Source organism: Halichoeres trimaculatus, unplaced genomic scaffold (assembly GCF_033239565.1).
Source record: "Halichoeres trimaculatus isolate MK-OKI-2021-1 unplaced genomic scaffold, fHalTri1.1 fHalTri1_scaffold_19, whole genome shotgun sequence".
In the NCBI taxonomy this organism is placed as follows: Eukaryota; Metazoa; Chordata; class Actinopteri; order Labriformes; family Labridae; genus Halichoeres; species Halichoeres trimaculatus.
The window spans coordinates 19,122,160-19,139,551 of record NW_027437197.1 but is presented as its reverse complement, the minus strand read 5'-3'; the positions used below and the strand labels follow the sequence as shown (position 1 = coordinate 19,139,551).

The following is a 17,392-nucleotide window of genomic DNA, read 5'->3' as shown; positions in this document are numbered from 1 at the left end:
ACATGGAGTCATTTAGCGTGCTATCTGTTAGCTATACGTCATTATTTTGGGTATTTTGCTTTAGACGAACTGGGCTAGTTACTTTCTTCATACGTTCAGTCTTAATGCCAAGCTAAACAGCTGCTTCCTGTATGTTTATACTTCACCAACAGATATAAAGAGGTAGTTATAAAAATCGGTCTCTTAAGATTACTAAATATTTTACATTTTCCTGGTTTCATCAGTAGCATGCTCCATTTCACTCCTGTTCAATCACCCCTATCTGCCTTTTGGTTTCAGTATCATTACAATACAACAAACACTGCCTGATTTTATTTTTCTTGTCAAATAATAACTTATGAACAAAAATTTCTTTTTGATGCAATTTAAACTTTAGCTGTACTTGTGAACACCAGAAAAAGAAAAAAAAACATGTAGAGACTGCTGAAACAACTTCAGACAACTCTCGTTGTTAAACTCAACATCAGGAGACGAGTCAGACCTTAACAGAAGTAGCAACATCTTTTCTCATAGTTTAACTCCTTAAAAGAAATGTATGAGATATTAAAAAGAAAAGCTCTCTTCTACTCTAAATGTATTAAATTTTATAATCTTTTGGGGTCTTCTTGCACAGTTACTCGTGATCAGGCCTCCCACTATGATGATCAATACATTTTATACTGTGTTTTCATTTTCACAACTGATTTATGTTACATGAAACATTGAAACAGTACGTTTTATTGTAATTCCAGGTCTTGGTACAATGATTTTTTGAGTATATTGGTTTTTTATTCCTCTTAGTATGTTGCATTTCTCTTCAACCTGCTTAAAATACAGTTAATGATTGCAAAAAATATAGTTATCCTGGTTTATTGTCAGTGTCTTGTTAATCTAACTCTTTAAGGATTGGCCAAATCTGATCTGAGCCTCAACACATGAAGGATAACTTTTTCTCTCTTTAGAGGTTTTGGTAAAATAAGGAGCAAACTGAGGGCTGAAATGTCACCATACTCAAACCTCACATTGTAAGAATTAAGAAAACTGAGCTGTAGTCTGCTGAGCACCTGTGGAGGCAGATATAATAAGATGTGCTTCATGTGTGCAGAGCTAATGTAATGTTAAACCGTTATTGAGTCAGCTCATTGACGATATTACATAACCTTAATCCAAAGCAAAGTTAATTTGAGATGTTCCTGCCACTTTGTCACACGAGGGTGCGTATTTCAGTAAAAGTCAAACACAGAATCTGTTTGCTGCTGCTGCCGCTGCTGTCATCGCTGTCAGTATCATGTTGGTGCTTCTTGTTGTTTTGCTCACTTGGATCCCTGCCCTTGTTTTTCCTCTGTTGCAGGTCCAGTGATGAAGCTGCAGCAGAGGACTCCTCGCCGCCGGGGCCAGCAGCCCAAGCTGCTCAACAGCCCCGAAGACAGCCTATACTACAACCAGCTAAATGTGAGTTCAAAGTGCCGATAAAGGCCTTTGTCTGACTTTGGTTCCACATGATAATACAATTAAACCTACCTGTGCCAGACCCTGGAGCCCCACCCCCACGCTTCTCTGCCTCTTGTCTTGAACATGTGCTTATGCTCTTTATCTGTTGCTTTCATGTCAGGATGTCTGCCTTCACGGTGAATAATTGATGTGGTTTATCAAAGCTGAGCAAGATGCATGCTTCATCAGACTCACTTGAGCCCTTTGATCAGAAAAAATTATGCTGTGACTTCTGATATTATCAGCATCTGCTCGCATTCAACACAAAATCACTTTGAATTAAAAATTAATGACTCTCTGCTCATCTTTTGACTGTGTGCTCTTGGCCCTTTCCTCAGAGAACCATGGATTACCAGGGGAGCAAGAGGAAGCCGAGAAAACTTGGGTAAATAACTGCTTTCCTACTTACAGCGGCTCTAAACAGAGCAGGCCCTTTGTGGAATAGGAGAATCCAGAAATGGAGTTGTTTTCTTACAATGTAAATGGAGAGACGAAAATAACAGGCTTTTTATGAGTGCTTGCTCTGCGTCATCGGAGGGGGGGTTACATATGAGGGCTTTGTCAGCATGCTAATTTTAATTGTTAAAGATCTGACCTGCATTTGTTCTATAAGTGACATCCTGCTGCTGAGATCATCGCCTCATCTCTGTGTCTGCAAATACTTGTTTTCTTCTTCGAGTCTTCTTCTTTCTGTATCCCTGCGACTTCTCACTCCTCTTCTCTCCCATCCCAGTCAAATCAAAGTGCTGGATGGAGAGGATGAGTACTACAAATTACTGTCAACTGTGGACTCCATCCCCGACGAAGTACGCGACCGCCCCCCCTCCCACCCCTCCTAGCCGGGCCCTCTCGTCAGTCAGTCAGAGTCGAGCCTTACAACCATGTCAGCCGGTAAGACAGACGCAGCAGACATGTAGACAGACACTCCAAAGAACATGCTCAGTGTTGGATGTGCTGTGGTGTGAGGAGCGAGCAGCAGCTGTGCAGAATAAGCGACCTGTACATGTGATGCCCTCGGCTGTTCATCCAGAGTGAACAGGGAGGAAGAACAGGAACGCGTTTCTCACATCAGGTTTAGACACAAATTTAAAGCTTTAATGCTTGATCAGAGTTAGATCACAATATTTAACTTTACTGGTGCTGCACTTCTTTAATGCTGCCTCTCAACAAATCAAAATAAAACATTACTGTTTTTTTCATGATGTGTTTGCAGGGGGTTTAAATCCTGCTCTGATTCAGAAATTGTCATCCTGCTTAAGCCAAATGGGACAGATGTTGCATTGATAAATAAATAAATCATGATACATACACCATAAATATCATACAAGGGTCTGGAAAAGTTTCATTAAAGTCACAATAAACACTCAGCATCCATTCATGGTTTACATGATGATGTCAGATCTAACAGTTCTTCCTTTTTATGCAGTTGCTTGTGAATGTATGGGCTCATATTTTTGTCTATGCAATGTCAAAAACAAAATATTTCTCTCTTTCAGCACAGCGTTTGACCATCTGCTGTTAATTCACTGCTTTTAGTTTATTATCATGGAAACAGCAGGAGAATAAACACAGTTACTTATTTATGAGTGGCTCTAATCAGTAGATGTTGATAACAGCATCTTTTAAAAAACACACTTATGCATTATTTTGTCTCAGTTGACGTCTCTGTTCTCGTATTCTAAGAGCCCCCTCATCTCGCAGGCGTCTCATGTTTTAACCTGACTTGAGACGTTCTTCCTGCTCTTTAACATTATGTCTATTGTCTAAGAAAGATCCAGAGACAAATCCTCCTGAAACCCCCGACTCTCAGTGCGAGTTCTCCCTCAGCGAGCCGCCTGTAGTTGGAGGGGCTTTGTGCTGTCTGAGTGCTGGAATCACCGCACATTGCCTCACACACGCAGAGCTAGACCTCACTTTGAATTTCACCCTAAATACAGGAATTTTCTTTTAAGATGTTGAAGTGTCGGAAATGCAGGGCTGGCGAGTTGATTTGTAGAGCTTCTTTTTTTTTTTTTCTTTTCAATTTGCATATCATTTACTGCATCTCCCTTTGTTGACACCCGAGGGCCTGTGAGGAGATTTTGATCTTAATAGGAAGAGTAGGGTGGTATGACTGAGGAGCTCATCCTCCTTATACTCAGCGGGGAAAACATTAGAGCTCTGCCTCGATAGCTAGACTGGCTTCACTTAAGTTCAGGTTCACAGAGATCCTGGTGGGTTTTTAGAGGGGTCTGAAAGAGGCCGTCAAATCCTACTTCTCAGGGCTGTAGGGGTCAGACTCAGGTCCAGACTCTGTGGACTAACTCATCACCTAAATATTGATGATCACATGTGTTTGTGCTACTTTTTCAAGCATGTGAAAAGACATTACATCAGACTCCTTAATGCTCTATTTAGTACAATTAAAACAGAGTTAAACTGTGGTTTTAACTCCATTTTAAAGTCACAAAGCTTGATGTGGTATGGTCACTCCACCTTTCTATCAATGGGAACCACCCAACAGTTTCAGACTCAACAAAATGCCTGTAATACCATCAAAAAGTAGGTAAAAGTCCTAGTTTACAGGAAGAAAAACAACATTTAAATGCAGAACTTTATGATAAAAGTGGGAACTATCATTGTTGAATTCTCATCTGCTCATCATTTGATTATTATTACAGATTTTGGTTACATAGGTGTAGTGATGGGTACCGAATTAGGTACTTTTATAGGTACTGACCGAAATCTGTCAAAAGTACAGAGTATCTATTCAAAAACAAAAGGTACCATGTTTAGGTACCTAAATGCATCCTTGTGACTGTGAGGGAGTGGAGGAGTGGACCTGAACACTGTATTGCAAGGTTACATATTGAAGAATAATTATGTTAAATTGAAAAACATTGGCATTTTATTATTAAACAAATTGATATTTTTTACCACATAATGGTACAGTTAAGGTACAGTTAAGTACCGATACCAATTGCCAGGTACCAGGCATCAGTACCATATCATTTCAAATGTGAAAGGTACCCATTCCTACATATGTGTCTTTGCATTAATGTTTCAGCTAGTCAAGTTAGTGCTTTTATTAAGCCTTCCTTTGTCAGCTTTAATCAGAAATAACTGATTTTCATAGTCTTACAATGGAAATAAAAAGCAATATACTTAAATATGTTACCCACAAACACTTGCTGCACACAAGAAAATCCATTCTTCATTTCTTTAATGTGAGTATATCTTTTTGTCTCCTGAGATTTGGGTCCAATTATCAGACTACTCTTTCTAAAAGGGAAGCAGGACTCATATGTTTCCATGGTCAAATTAAAATACATAATTAAGCCACATCTGCTCTAAAACCCTGTGATATTCAATATATTGTCATATTGAGCACTGCAGAGAAATTCAAAGGGTAATAGCTTGGACCAGTGGCAGTGTTATAATGTGGTGTCACAGTTAGTTCAGAAGCATTTCACCTCCGGTCGTAGCCGCAGATCCCGTCATAATTAAAATCCTGGTTGTGCATTACTCCCTTGCTGGGATAGTTGGCTCCTCTGAAGAGCTGTCTGAAATAGGTCACCCCAGCACCCTGTAGTGCATCTTAAAAGTACACTGAATCAATTAAGTGTGATCATGCTCCCTTGATTATTTTGGCCCTGTTTTTTTTTTAACCACGGAGAGGAATTTCAAATAGGCTCACTAGTTTGAATAACAAGGTTGGACTGTGGTGACAAATGGTTCCAGAGTGGGTGTTTCTTCCCCTGTTTTTCTCTGCCAAATTAACTCCCTGGCTGATTGCCTGCTTTAGCATATGAGAGGAGGTGAGCGGAGGTGTGTACATAATTGCCTTGGTTAGCTGATTATGTGTTGCAAAAGGCAAATGTTATGAAATCCTGTCATCATGAATGAACCAATAGCTGTGTGTTTGTCTGAGTCCTGGTCGTCTCACAGGTCAGCAGGTTGGATGCTAACTTATTTCAGCGTAATGACAGTATTTTAAGACCAGACACCTGTGTTTTCTTTAATACGTCTCCGTAAATCCAGCTCCCTCTTGTTTTTCCTCATTAAATCCCAAAACATCTGGTGCACGGAGAGGACTGCTTTAATGTGGCGAACGTTACTGCTGGTGTTATTCTTGCTATTTTAGCTATTTGCTTCATGCGCAGCACTTTCATTAAAGGCGGCCCCAAAACACTGTTATCAAAGTTTAAAACCACCCTTATGAAATCAGCCGAGCTGCAGCCTCAACAAATGATGAAAAGCTTTTATTTTCCAAAGAAACATACTTACCTTTTCACCTAATAGTGATGTCTCACTTCAAAGAGCGAGCACGATTAGGCCAACATTGTCCTGTTTCTATATCCTCTGAGTTCAAAGGGAAGGTTTGAATACCTGTATTTCATGTGAAGCCTTTTCAAATACTGTTTTAATGCAGTTTACGTGCTTTTGGAATCCAGATGTGTCAGTTTTCCACCACAGTGGGAATGTACCACTATATGTGATTACACTGAAAGCTTAAGAGCCAAAGAATTAATTCCCTGGCTTGTTTTGAAATAGTTTTGTTCCCACCAACTTCAAGAACAGGAAACTATTAGTCAAGAGTAGCTACAAAGTTAGCAATATGAAGCTCTTTGCCGGCTAATGATTGGTACCAAAGAAAGGGACGTACAGAAGCTTCAGTGGGAAGTGTGTTGAGGGCTCTGAGTTAAAGGACATTCCCCAAAGATGACATTAATAAAAAGAAAACTGGTGGAGCCGGCGAGGGACAGAGAGAGTGAGAGGCTCAGAGGAAGGAGATAAAAGAGTCTGTTGAGTACATACATCAAAGGTCTCTTAATGACAAGGGATGCCATTAGGGTTACAGTGGCTTTTGTTTCTGCTTCCTCACACCTGCAGTTTGTTGAGGGCACTTCATGCACTGTTTTGTTGTCAACATTTACATGAATGTAAAATACATGCAAGAGAAGAGGAGAGTTTGTTCTCCAGCTGCTGATCTTAGCAGTGACCAAATGTTTTGGAGCTTCCTCCTCCTCATTTGCAAAACAGAGATTTAAAGGAAAAGGTGGAAAAACAGCCTTACGTGGAACAAAAGAGACAGTATGGAAACACTGTTATCCTGTACAGCATGAAATTTATTGTCTTTAAAGTTTTTCTCGGTGCCTCCGGTGTTGGAATGGGATTCGACAAATCAGAGCGTGAAATTGTGATTAGCCTCTCTCAGTTTGTCGACGGAGTGGGGCACCAGCAGACTTGGCATGGCCGAAGGTGTAACCTGTTTTGTTCGGGCCCCGGTGCTGCTTCCCCAGATGGTGGGACCAGCTGCCGTTGAATAAACGCTGGACGGGTAACGGTGTGAGGATTACCACGGCCTTGTTTCAGTTTGGGACGGGTTACAGAAAGCTTGTCTTTTTTTTGACACTGCCAGGAGGAGCGGGGTCATCTCACCTGGTGTTAGACTGAAAACCTTTAGCGATACGTCAGAGGAAAGTAGCATAAATTCAAGTGTTCTCATAGCTGAACCAAAAACCAATGGGAGGTCTGTTGGGTTATTGTCAGTACTTTATTTTAATTAGCAAAGCACTCAGAGAGCACAGACCTCCATCAAGCATATTGTGATTATGAAGCAACACTTAAGTCCTACTTTAATGTTATACTCTCTTTCAGCAGACTGTCTGCTACAATTTGATGTTAGTTGCAGGTTTGTATGATAATTTGTTTCCTGACAGTGTTGAAAATTATGATAACCCAGTACATATGTCATATTCCAGATCTTAGTATCCAGAATATTGCCAGGATCTGGATCGTACTTTCACATCTGACAGAAATTATGGTGACCTTGTTTTGTTTTGTTTTGCAAAGCAATCTGACCAGTTATGGTGGAGTTATATACACATATGGTGAAAACGGCCCTATCTCAAAATGATAATGAATCCATAAAAAAAATACTGGATCCAGACGGTGATTCGGATCACCTCCAAAATTTAACCACTTCTTCCTTATCCCATTTTGAACATTTCCTGAAAATTTCATCAAGATCCATTTTTCCTTTTTAAGTTATGTTGTTCTCTCCTTGGCGGAGGTAATCAATTGTCAGTTTCTTTTAATATTATCACACTTTTAGTTGATAGAGAAAAATACTTTTTCTCATTCTGGTTCAACATAAAATGCTTTCTTCGAAATCAAAACTGGAGTTTGAATTTGATATTTCCAAATACGTATTACTGTTTTAATTTCTCCCAATATGTTTCCCCTGAGCCCAGAGCCAACACCTTGTTGTGAACAGTTGCAGTGTTTGTGTATGCCACCAGTTCAAATTTCCCCAAATTACATCATTTTCTACTAAAACTTGTAAGAAGCATGCAGCGGCTCTCGCTTAAGTGTTTTGGAGCAATAACAACTGGAAAGGAGTCAATAAAGTTAACTTTTTAAATGTTAATAAATCAAATCCTAAACCACCTGCTCCTAAAAGCTGAGGAAATCTGAATCTTTCTGGATGATACGAGATCTTCTTGTTGTAACTTTCTTGGAGAGCTCTGCAGGCCGCACGCTCGTATACATCATCATAGATGGGGGAGAGTTTCCTCTTTAGGGGTGGATTATTGCAGTCAGGGTGGGCTGAGGGAAGGTAAAATGACCTGTCCCGCCTTGCTTGACCCCAGGCCAACCCTGCACACTGCCAAGGCTTTGCTCTTTGCTCTTGAATATGCAGAGACCTCCGGCTTCATAGGCTCAGAAGAGGGAGGGAGAAGAAGAAAAAAAAAAGAGTTGTATCACATTGCAGGGAAAATTAGTGAGACCAGAGTTGGAGTTTCTGTGTGTTGGGGGCTGCGAACAATGGCAGCTTTCTGTCAGACAGCAACTTCAAAGGTCTGCTGAGTGACTGCTCTGAGTTATACTTTGTTGTAGATCACTGAGGAAATTCACAGATGTTTTCTCATACGAGACACCATTATAGCGGCTCAAGTACCCAGTAGCCCCGAGCATCTTTCCCCCGTCTCTCTCCCACACACTCAAGCGCACTCTCACTCTCACACACACACACACACACACACACACACACCCTGCCCTTACCCCTAACTCTCTGATATCTCTCGTATGAGACAGATGTGGAACCTGTTTTCTCTCCAACTGTCCAGAGACTATGAAAGGTTAAAAAGAGGTTTGTGTCATGGCGTTGCCCTCTGACTCTGTCAGATCTACTGCGCTCGCTGTCAGGGGATCAGAGTGTCAGGATCACAGTCATCTCCACTTTTTGAGATCCATTATAACATCATCAATCCATCCCAGATTGATCATCACTTTAATGCTGCATAAATGTGAATGCAGTTCTCCTCTTTTCTCTACAGATTGCCTTCTTCACCTCTCACCTGGACCTGAACCAAATGAACTCAACATTCACATCTGTTGTATATTTTTATTTATTTCTAGTAAACTGCTGTTTTATATGACTCAAATAAATCTGTTTAAACATCTGACTTTTGACTTGTGGTGAATATTTTTCTTTTTTTAGCGGCTTCTCCCTTATATGTTGCTGCAAAACTTAAACCATATAACTTTACATCCATAGATTCAAACATTTTGGTCTCAGTTTGGATCTGTAATGTCTTTTTTTTTTGTCTTCGTTAAAATCATTTAACACAATTTCAAGTGCTCTGTCTCAGGAAAATTATGACAAAACATTATATATTGTTTGAAATCTACCATATTTTGAGATTGTATGTTAAAAAAGGAAGTCTTTACACTATGAGGCAAAAATTCTGCCTTGTGCAACCTTTAACCCCTTGATGGCTGTTGTCGCTAATTTTCAACATACCCCGTCAAGTCTTGATGCAGCAGATCTCATTATTACCCATTGATTCATATTCTACACAAACCAAGGATGATATCAGATCCACTATATCACAATATATTGGTCAGAGGATGAACTTCTTATGTCTATATATATGAAATAACGTAGTTATTACTATTGTGTACTATACTTACATTTACAATCTCCATTTAACTTAACCTCACCTGTAAGAATGCAAAAATACATAAAAACAATCTGTTTTTTAATTGTTAATTAATTCAGGCATTGAGGGGTTAATCAAAGCAGAGACATGAGACAAAACATGCAAAAACACCAAAATCTGACTTGTATTTTTGCCTCTAACTTGTAAAACTGTGTCTTCTTTCAGCTTCGTGCCTCCACCTTGTAACAGTATTTCTGGTCGACTTTGCTTAAAGCTTTTAAGTTCTGTGTGTAAAACATGAACACTACAGACTTCTTCCATGTTCAAACCTTTGGGAGTACAGCTAGAAAACTACTGCAGAGGGAGTTCCTCCAGGTTAATTTTCCCATCAAATGCTACAGGGGGGAAAAAAATCTTTTAGCCAAAACTACTCCTGAGGTGACCCTGTAAAACTTGAGGCAGGGCCAAAAGAAGGTAAAGGTTTGGAGCAAGTAAATTACCTTGGGGATTGGACATTGTGTGGAGCCCACAGTCATGAATTTCTTACAAACTATATCAAAGTCCTGCTCAGCCAAATCCATCCCTCAGCTGGAGTCCCATTGAGATGCATTAAAATGTAAGAAGTTGCTTTTGGGGCTGAACCGGGTACCTCAAAGGAAGATATCAATAATTTTGTAACGCTGATGGTTCACGAAATTCATGCAGTTGTCACATATGGCTGAAATTTTTCATTGCATGGTATGACAGCCCACATGTAAAGCTGGTTTATGAGGAAATCCACCCTAAATCAGAATTACTGTCTGCTATTTTAAAATCCACACATGGCTGCTGCTGTTCAGGAACGTGGGGAACTCAGGATTCAGTTTTAGGGTGAATTCTCCCTTTACTTTAACAGTCACTTCTGACAGTGAGCAGATTACAACATTTGACATTTATCTGACATTTAAACCTGGGAGGAAAAAAAAACTAGCTGACAGCATTTTTCTGCACAAAAACAAACTTTAAGAGCACATTAAAAACAGTTTAAAACAGTGATGTTTGAGCTGGTCAGAGATGGTAACAGGTAGCTGATTGTAATTTTTTTATTCACTTTCTACCTCAAAAAAATGTTTATCAGTCTGAAAAAGTGTCTTTTATAACATGTAAACAACTGCTGCATAAATGACCGGTGCATCATTCACTAATGCTTTATGACCTCTGCTGCTGCACATGCTCCTCCAAAATAAAAGCCCTTTCTAATAACTGATCAACAACTGCAGAATTAAAACGCTCAGTAGAAAGTCAGAAAGCAGAGAGTGCGCATTAATATTTCACCCACATTTGTAACTAAATTATTACTCAAATAGAAAGGATAAACACTAGTTGAAGAATATTTCACAACCTGGCAACCCTAACTTGTTCTTACTGATCTATAAACCATTACGCTCTTTTATAATTCTCTTTTCCCCTGTTTTAACATCCTTTTTGTCAAAATCCTTTGATACCAAGGATCTGAAAATGTATCATGGGTGCTAATGATGGCTTTATTAACCATTTTTTAGATGTTAAATAGTTTATTATTGTTTTAATTGATAAGAACAGGGATGTGGTTGCCAGGTTGTGACAAAGTTTATTAGCAGGTGTTTTCAGTCTCTTTCTCTCCTCTATTTCTATTTAGTATTATTTATAAATGTGTATATATAATAACAGAATAATAACAGAGATTTTTCAGTTTCTCACTTTCTAAGGCACCTCAAGTCTGCAGTTTGTCCAAAAGTCACAATTCATCTTATTTTAAAGAAGCATTTCCAAGTTTTTCTGCATTTTCACAACTTAACAATAAGAAACTTCATCCTTTAAGTTTCTCGTAAGACACTTTTAAGCATTATTTCATTGTTTGTCACACAATAAGCTAACCTTAAAAGTGTTTACAAGAGGCTCTATCAGACCTTGATAAATAATAATCTTCCACCTCCTCATTCAGAGGTTGAAATGTGACTTCTCTAAGATGATTTACCAACAAGCGTGTAGGTGTAACTTACACTCATTTCTAAACCTCAGATTAAATACAATTTAGCTCATGATTCAAAGCAGCAACTTTTCTGTTTACTGCATATTTTTTGAAACTTTTTTCTTTTTTAAATCATCCCCCACTGCTTTCATAACTTGATGTAAACAAGGTTAATCTCCACTAGTTCTTTCCCAGTCAACAGTGTGACTACACCACTCCAGTAGCCAGTTTTTGTAGTTTAACATGGCTCCAGTTCAGCCCAGCAGGACTCCCCCTTTCCCTCATGACTGTGTGTAAAGCCGTGGGAGAGGACTGGGAACATTAATCCCTTCAAAGGAACAGATCTAATTCAAAATCTGCCGCTCCAAACTAGTTGAGAGGACAGTGATTGTTTCTGCAGGGAAGCCAGATAAAGATCAGAGGGTTGATATTGAAAACTGCAACTTCCATTTCGGCTGCTCAAACTGCAAAAGTTTGGATATTATCTTATGAAAGCTGCATGCTTTGCTTTAATGTTTTGAGACAAAAAGGTCAAAATGGGATGTTTTTTTTGCTTTTTTGGCAAGTTTAGCTTTTGCAATAAAGTTCTTGTTCATTGTTTCTACCTGAGTTTGATCTTGATCCCTTAACTCTGTCCTTTCCCTCCTGCATGTTGACAGGAAAACATGATTGAGACATCACCATTTGCAAGTGTTGCTTTTGTCACCTGACTTAAAACAAAGGTTTCCCTTTTGTGTCATGTTAAGTAACATGTTTAATGTGAGTTTTCTGCAGGGAATTTACCCTCAGGCTCTACAAGCTTGCTTTTTTTCCCTTTTTGATGCTCAAACAGAGAGAGAAGTGCGGTTCCGATAAAGCAAATGAGTGAAGAAGAAACACTTATTTAAATAATTCAGAGAGGGCATAATTAAGTGTTTAATGCCGTGTTGTAGTTCAAAGACACAACAAAGAAATTTTAATTCAAATCAGAAATGTAAAAGAGACTCTGCAGATTGTGCAGAGATGAGAACTTTGTGTTGAGTCACTTGATTTGGTCTCTTTCCTCCATCAAACAGTCTCTTGGAGATCTCCAGAGATAACAATGTCACATTGTCACATAGGGTTCGGCTACAAATCCTTAATTACAAAAAGAGGATCAGATGACTACAGCATCCAATACCGGGGTCTCCAGGCGGCGTGGGGGTCTTTGATCAAGAAAATCCAATTATTTGTGTATATACATTTCCCACATAGTGATTACTTCATTAATTGTCCCGCCTTTATCTCCTCCCTTCCCATCCCCCCTAATAATCAGCTCCTTTATCCAGACCAACAAACACACCATAGGAGCTTTGTGGATTCAAAGGATTTGCTTTCCCCTCTCAAAGAGCCGCTATTCTTTGATGATTGGGCAGCGGCAAACTTCAAAGTAATAAATCTTATTTCTGACTGGCTGGCGGCCCACCAAAGTCCTTATCAAATTCTAAGAAGTGATCCCTCACTCTTCAGATAGACCAAGGAGATCTCAGAGAGAGGAGGCAGCGAGGAGTGAAGACCTGCTCGACGCAATATTTTACTGCGAATGCTCACATTTATCTAAATTAGCGCTGTTATTTTTTATTTGCCTTCATCGAGAGGGAGGAGGACGTTTACCATGGCAGCAGTGGCTGTACTGCGGAATGAAACACTCCAGGCTTTTCTCCAGGTTTGTGCGCAAGTTTCTGTTTACTTTATACGACTTTAATAACTTGTGAACTCACTCAACCGAGCTGATTTACGGCTCTGTTACGAGTCTGAAAGATGGAAAAAAATAAAAGTCGAGCTGCATTGACGGTCCGGTGTCATATAATTTAATTACAAACGTTAATTGTTTGCGTATAAATGACTTTCTCTGCAACATTGTACCAACTTTATGTCACATCATCACGACGCACGCTACAGAGTCAATTTAGAGCAGATTACATCCGAGCCAGTCAGTTTTATTATTTCTGTGACTATAACCGCGTTGCTCATTATCCGTGTTTTTCCACACAAACCGAGTTAAACAATGATTCTAATCCAGAAAACCTGTGTCTCGGTTCTCCAGGATCGCACTCCAAACTCTTCTCCAGAGAACTCAAAGCACTCCCCGCTGGCTCTCCTGGCTGCCACTTGTAACCGGATCGGGCATCACCACGGATCCAACCCCGCAGACTTCCTCCAGGTCCCTTACGACCCCACTCTGGGTTCACCTTCGCGCTTATTTCACCCGTGGACTAACGAAGGGAACCCACAGAGCAGCCTAGCCAGCAACTCTTTCGGACTATCCTCTAAGCCCCAGCTGTCTGCGCACATCCAGAGCTCCTTCAGCTCGCATCACGAACTGCCCCTCACCCCTCCAGCGGACCCCTCGTACCCCTATGACTTCTCCCCAGTGAAGATGTTACCTTGCTCCATGCAGTCTCTGCAGTCCACCTGCCCTCCCACCTACGTCCCCGCTGTGAGTTACGCAGCACCAACTCCCATCCCGCCCGCGATGCCAAGTTTTGTCACGGGACCCTCCGGCCTCGTGCACCACCAGCAGCAGAGACAGTTGTCCCCAAATCCCGGAGAGGATATCCCGTGGTGGAGCCTCCAGCAGGGAAACCATGTCAGCCACTCTTCCTCCCTGGGTCCCCATCGCTTCCAGCTGCAAAGGGGCTTGGTTCTTGGACATACGGACTTTGCGCAGTACCAAACGCAAATCGCAGCCCTGCTGCACACCAAGTCCCCTCTCGCGACTGCGCGGCGGTGCAGGAGGTGCAGGTGTCCGAACTGCCAGTCCTCTACATCCAGCGACGAGCCTGGGAAGAAGAAGCAGCACATTTGTCACATACCGGGTTGCGGGAAAGTTTATGGGAAAACTTCACACCTCAAAGCTCACCTGAGGTGGCACTCTGGGGAGCGGCCGTTTGTGTGCAACTGGCTCTTTTGTGGCAAAAGTTTCACCAGGTCGGACGAGCTGCAGAGACACCTGAGGACTCACACGGGGGAGAAGCGCTTTGTGTGCCCAGACTGCTGCAAGAGGTTCATGAGGAGTGACCACTTGGCAAAACATGTGAAAACTCACCAGAACAAAAAAAGCAAGTGCCACGACAAGACACTCGACCACGTGAAAAGGGAGGACACGAGGAATATGTTGTAACACACCTTGTAGTCGTTTGAAACAGTAGAAATCACTCTAGTGCAATACAGTCAGTCCTTCATTAGTACACAGTGAGCTGCATTTTTAAACCTTTTTCATTCTGTTGGTTGATTTTTTACACCCTGACAATAGTTTCTAACATTGCTGGTCTGTGTAGCACATTTGTGTATGAATATAAACCGTTTCATAAGTTAATTTGGGACCATGGAGAAGTTTTAGATCATGAGTTTGAATTCACTGTCTATATCATATCAAGAAGACAAGTTTTCAACTTGTGTTTGGATCATTGTCTTCGGTGGAAGATTTCACTCCCCTGTAAATTATATTTAATAGCTTTTGTTGAATGAAAGTGTCCGTTTTTTGCTCCATTATGGGGTGTTTTTAAGCATGCTCTTGAAAAGATCTGCTATTGTTGATATGACCCAAATACTGTGTGAGAATAAAGATTATAACATTTTCTTCATCTCAGAATAATTTATGTGAAATCATTCAGTTGTTATGACAATCAGGTTTTAGGTCAGAAATATTTTGTTCAAGTAATATGAAGCCAAGCAGTGTGTGTTGTTAAATGTCAAAGTTTTATAAAGTTGGACAGCTCATCTGTTTATTTGTGATTTTAAAATTTGGATGACTGAGGAGAGAAAAAATGAAGGAAAATCTTCAGCTGGTGTCAAAGATTAATAACTCCCTAACAGTGGGACTTATTTGATATTTAAGATGTGAAAATGACAGAGTTTGGAAATATTCATATAAATGATTTGACTTGTTTGATTTAAAAAAAAAGAAAACGCAATTCAGCGTTAAACAGTGAGTCATGGTTATGCTAGCGCTGAATTTCGTGTGCCACCTTGCCACCTAAAAATTGACATAAGCGGGTTGGAAAGTTTTCTTTCTTAAGGGTAAGCCTGAGCATACATGGGCCAAAACTGTATTTAACTAAGTGTGGATTATTTCATCAGTGACATCAAGATTTTCAAAATTTTTCCTTTAAAAATGTGGATTTCAAGTTGATCAAAATATGAGGGTGATAAATTGACATTGCACCAAGTTGTTTTGGAAAATGTCATCCTTTATGTGAATACTCCACTTTTAGAATCAGCCATTTCTATATAATGTGTCTACTCTTTCCAGCTCATGTCTGTGGGTTCACAGTTTTTCACCTTTTCCTTTACACCTGAGGACTTCACATCGTCACACTTGGCTGACATGATTCACATTTGTCTTCTATTTGGAATTGCACTTCAACAGGACATGAGTGTGTGAGGTCTCACCTGTTAGACTCAAGTGTTTAAAATCTTTAAGGACCCCAAATTCACATTTTACTATAACAATAAATATTTCTAATTGTAAAGCGTGGAGCTGTAACTGTGTGAACTATGACTTCAGGTCACCCTGCGCACAAAGTAGCTCTCTAACACCTGCATGTATCATCTTGTTCTGCTAATTTCTGCTCTGCAACCAACTCAAAGTGCATCAGACTAACTTCTGCTCTATTTCTGTTGTATTTTACACTGATCTCTTAAATTTTTTTAAAGTAATCTGAAAAAGTAAACCTTAAGATCAACCTTTAAGCAAGATGATCTTGTCAAAATCAAAAACATAATGATCTTGACTTCAAATTACTATTCCAGTAACGCAAAGAGGAACGTAACTTTTTCCAGCAGTCACTCAGTTGTCCTGTCAGTCCAGTGAGGAATCACTGATGTGTCAAGAGGAGAACAGTTGATGCCACTCAGAGGTTCTTCAATCTGAGTTTTCTACCTCAACAGCGCCCCCTTTTGTAAGTTGACTCAGTGATCAACAGAGCGGCCAAATTTCTTTCTGAAGAGGTCCATGCTTCAAAGACAAGTTCATCTGAAGCAGAAATTTACATTTTTTATTTCTCCTTCATCTTCCTTTTTTTAAGTAAATGTTGTTGAGTGTTCGGCCTGTTTGTTTTCCTCAGATTCATCGATCGCTGTCACTGATGAATCTTTACGTAACAGTGCACGAAGGAGGAGGTTTAGGTTGAAATTTGAGATCAAGTTTAAATTATTAAACAACTTTATTTCAGTAGATGACTTAAAGAATGAAGCAGTATGACTTTGATGCAATTTCTCATCCAAATTTATGTTAGTATGCTTAAACACGTACACACACGAACCTGCAAATACCTAAACTGACCACGACATGAGTGTTAAGGCCGAAGCAAATGCTGAGACAAAAGAGGAACAAAATTCCTCACCGTAGACCCCGTATGCCTTTATTTTTACACTTCATCCTATTTTGTAACAATCTACATTCTTTTAAATTAAATAACACTGTAAAAAAAAGGATACACAGACTGATTCAGAATATATGCACCAGTGATCGTTTTAAAAGTGATAGTTCAGACTTTCTGCTGCAGTGTTACATTATAACTTTTTCACTGAGGTATTTGGAACAAAGTTGTTTACTCTAATAATTTATGCAGCCTTGTTGCACACATGTTGCTATACACACTAAAACACTGGAATCTGAGCAAGTGTTTACACCTTCTTTCCAGGAAAAACTCTATTAGACTCCATATGAGCCTTACTCACTGACAGGAACAGAAAAATGTCTTATTTCAAGCTGCTAACAGACAATACTTGACACCTCAGTCGCTTGTAAAGAGTAGAAATCTTTTTTAAACAAAGTAAGAAAAATTAGCTTGTCAAATTTTTTGAAGTAAGAATAAGGCGTAAAAAAAGGAATGAAACAAACATTAGGTGAATGTGGATCATTTTAAGTCTAACAAGATAGTTTTCACAGAATAAAAGACATAAACACTTGCTTTAATTTCAGCTTTTGTAGAATTTACAAAGGCATCCATAGGGTATTTTTCTAGTTTCACATTATTCC

The 17,392-nt window shown here is 39.8% G+C and overlaps 2 protein-coding genes across 2 annotated transcripts in view; both read left to right on the top strand.

The window, feature by feature from the left end:
- The window catches only part of myo3b (myosin IIIB), a 65,228-nt gene extending 56,310 nt beyond the window's left edge, over positions 1 to 8,918 (top strand). The window contains exons 34-37 of the mRNA XM_074695344.1: positions 1,331 to 1,431; positions 1,809 to 1,855; positions 2,204 to 2,361; positions 8,793 to 8,918. Of these exons, the coding sequence (XP_074551445.1) occupies positions 1,331 to 1,431; positions 1,809 to 1,855; positions 2,204 to 2,309 (254 nt within the window). The 3' untranslated portion in view covers positions 2,310 to 2,361; positions 8,793 to 8,918. The remainder of the gene's footprint in view (positions 1 to 1,330; positions 1,432 to 1,808; positions 1,856 to 2,203; positions 2,362 to 8,792) is intronic.
- Positions 8,919 to 12,581: 3,663 nt separating this feature from the next.
- Positions 12,582 to 14,987, top strand: sp5a (Sp5 transcription factor a). The gene is made up of 2 exons (XM_074694934.1): positions 12,582 to 13,072; positions 13,454 to 14,987. Exons 1-2 carry the CDS (start codon positions 13,022 to 13,024, stop codon positions 14,528 to 14,530), a joined length of 1,128 nt encoding a protein of 375 aa, XP_074551035.1. The 5' UTR covers positions 12,582 to 13,021; the 3' UTR covers positions 14,531 to 14,987.
- Positions 14,988 to 17,392: the final 2,405 nt, after the last annotated feature.

Coding starts and splice junctions, on each gene's coding strand:
- sp5a (XM_074694934.1), top strand. CDS start 13,022: ATGGCAGCAGTGGCTGTACTGCGGAATGAAACACTCCAGGCTTTTCTC. Junction 13,073..13,453: donor CACTCCAGGCTTTTCTCCAG/GTTTGTGCGCAA, acceptor TCGGTTCTCCAG/GATCGCACTCCAAACTCTTC.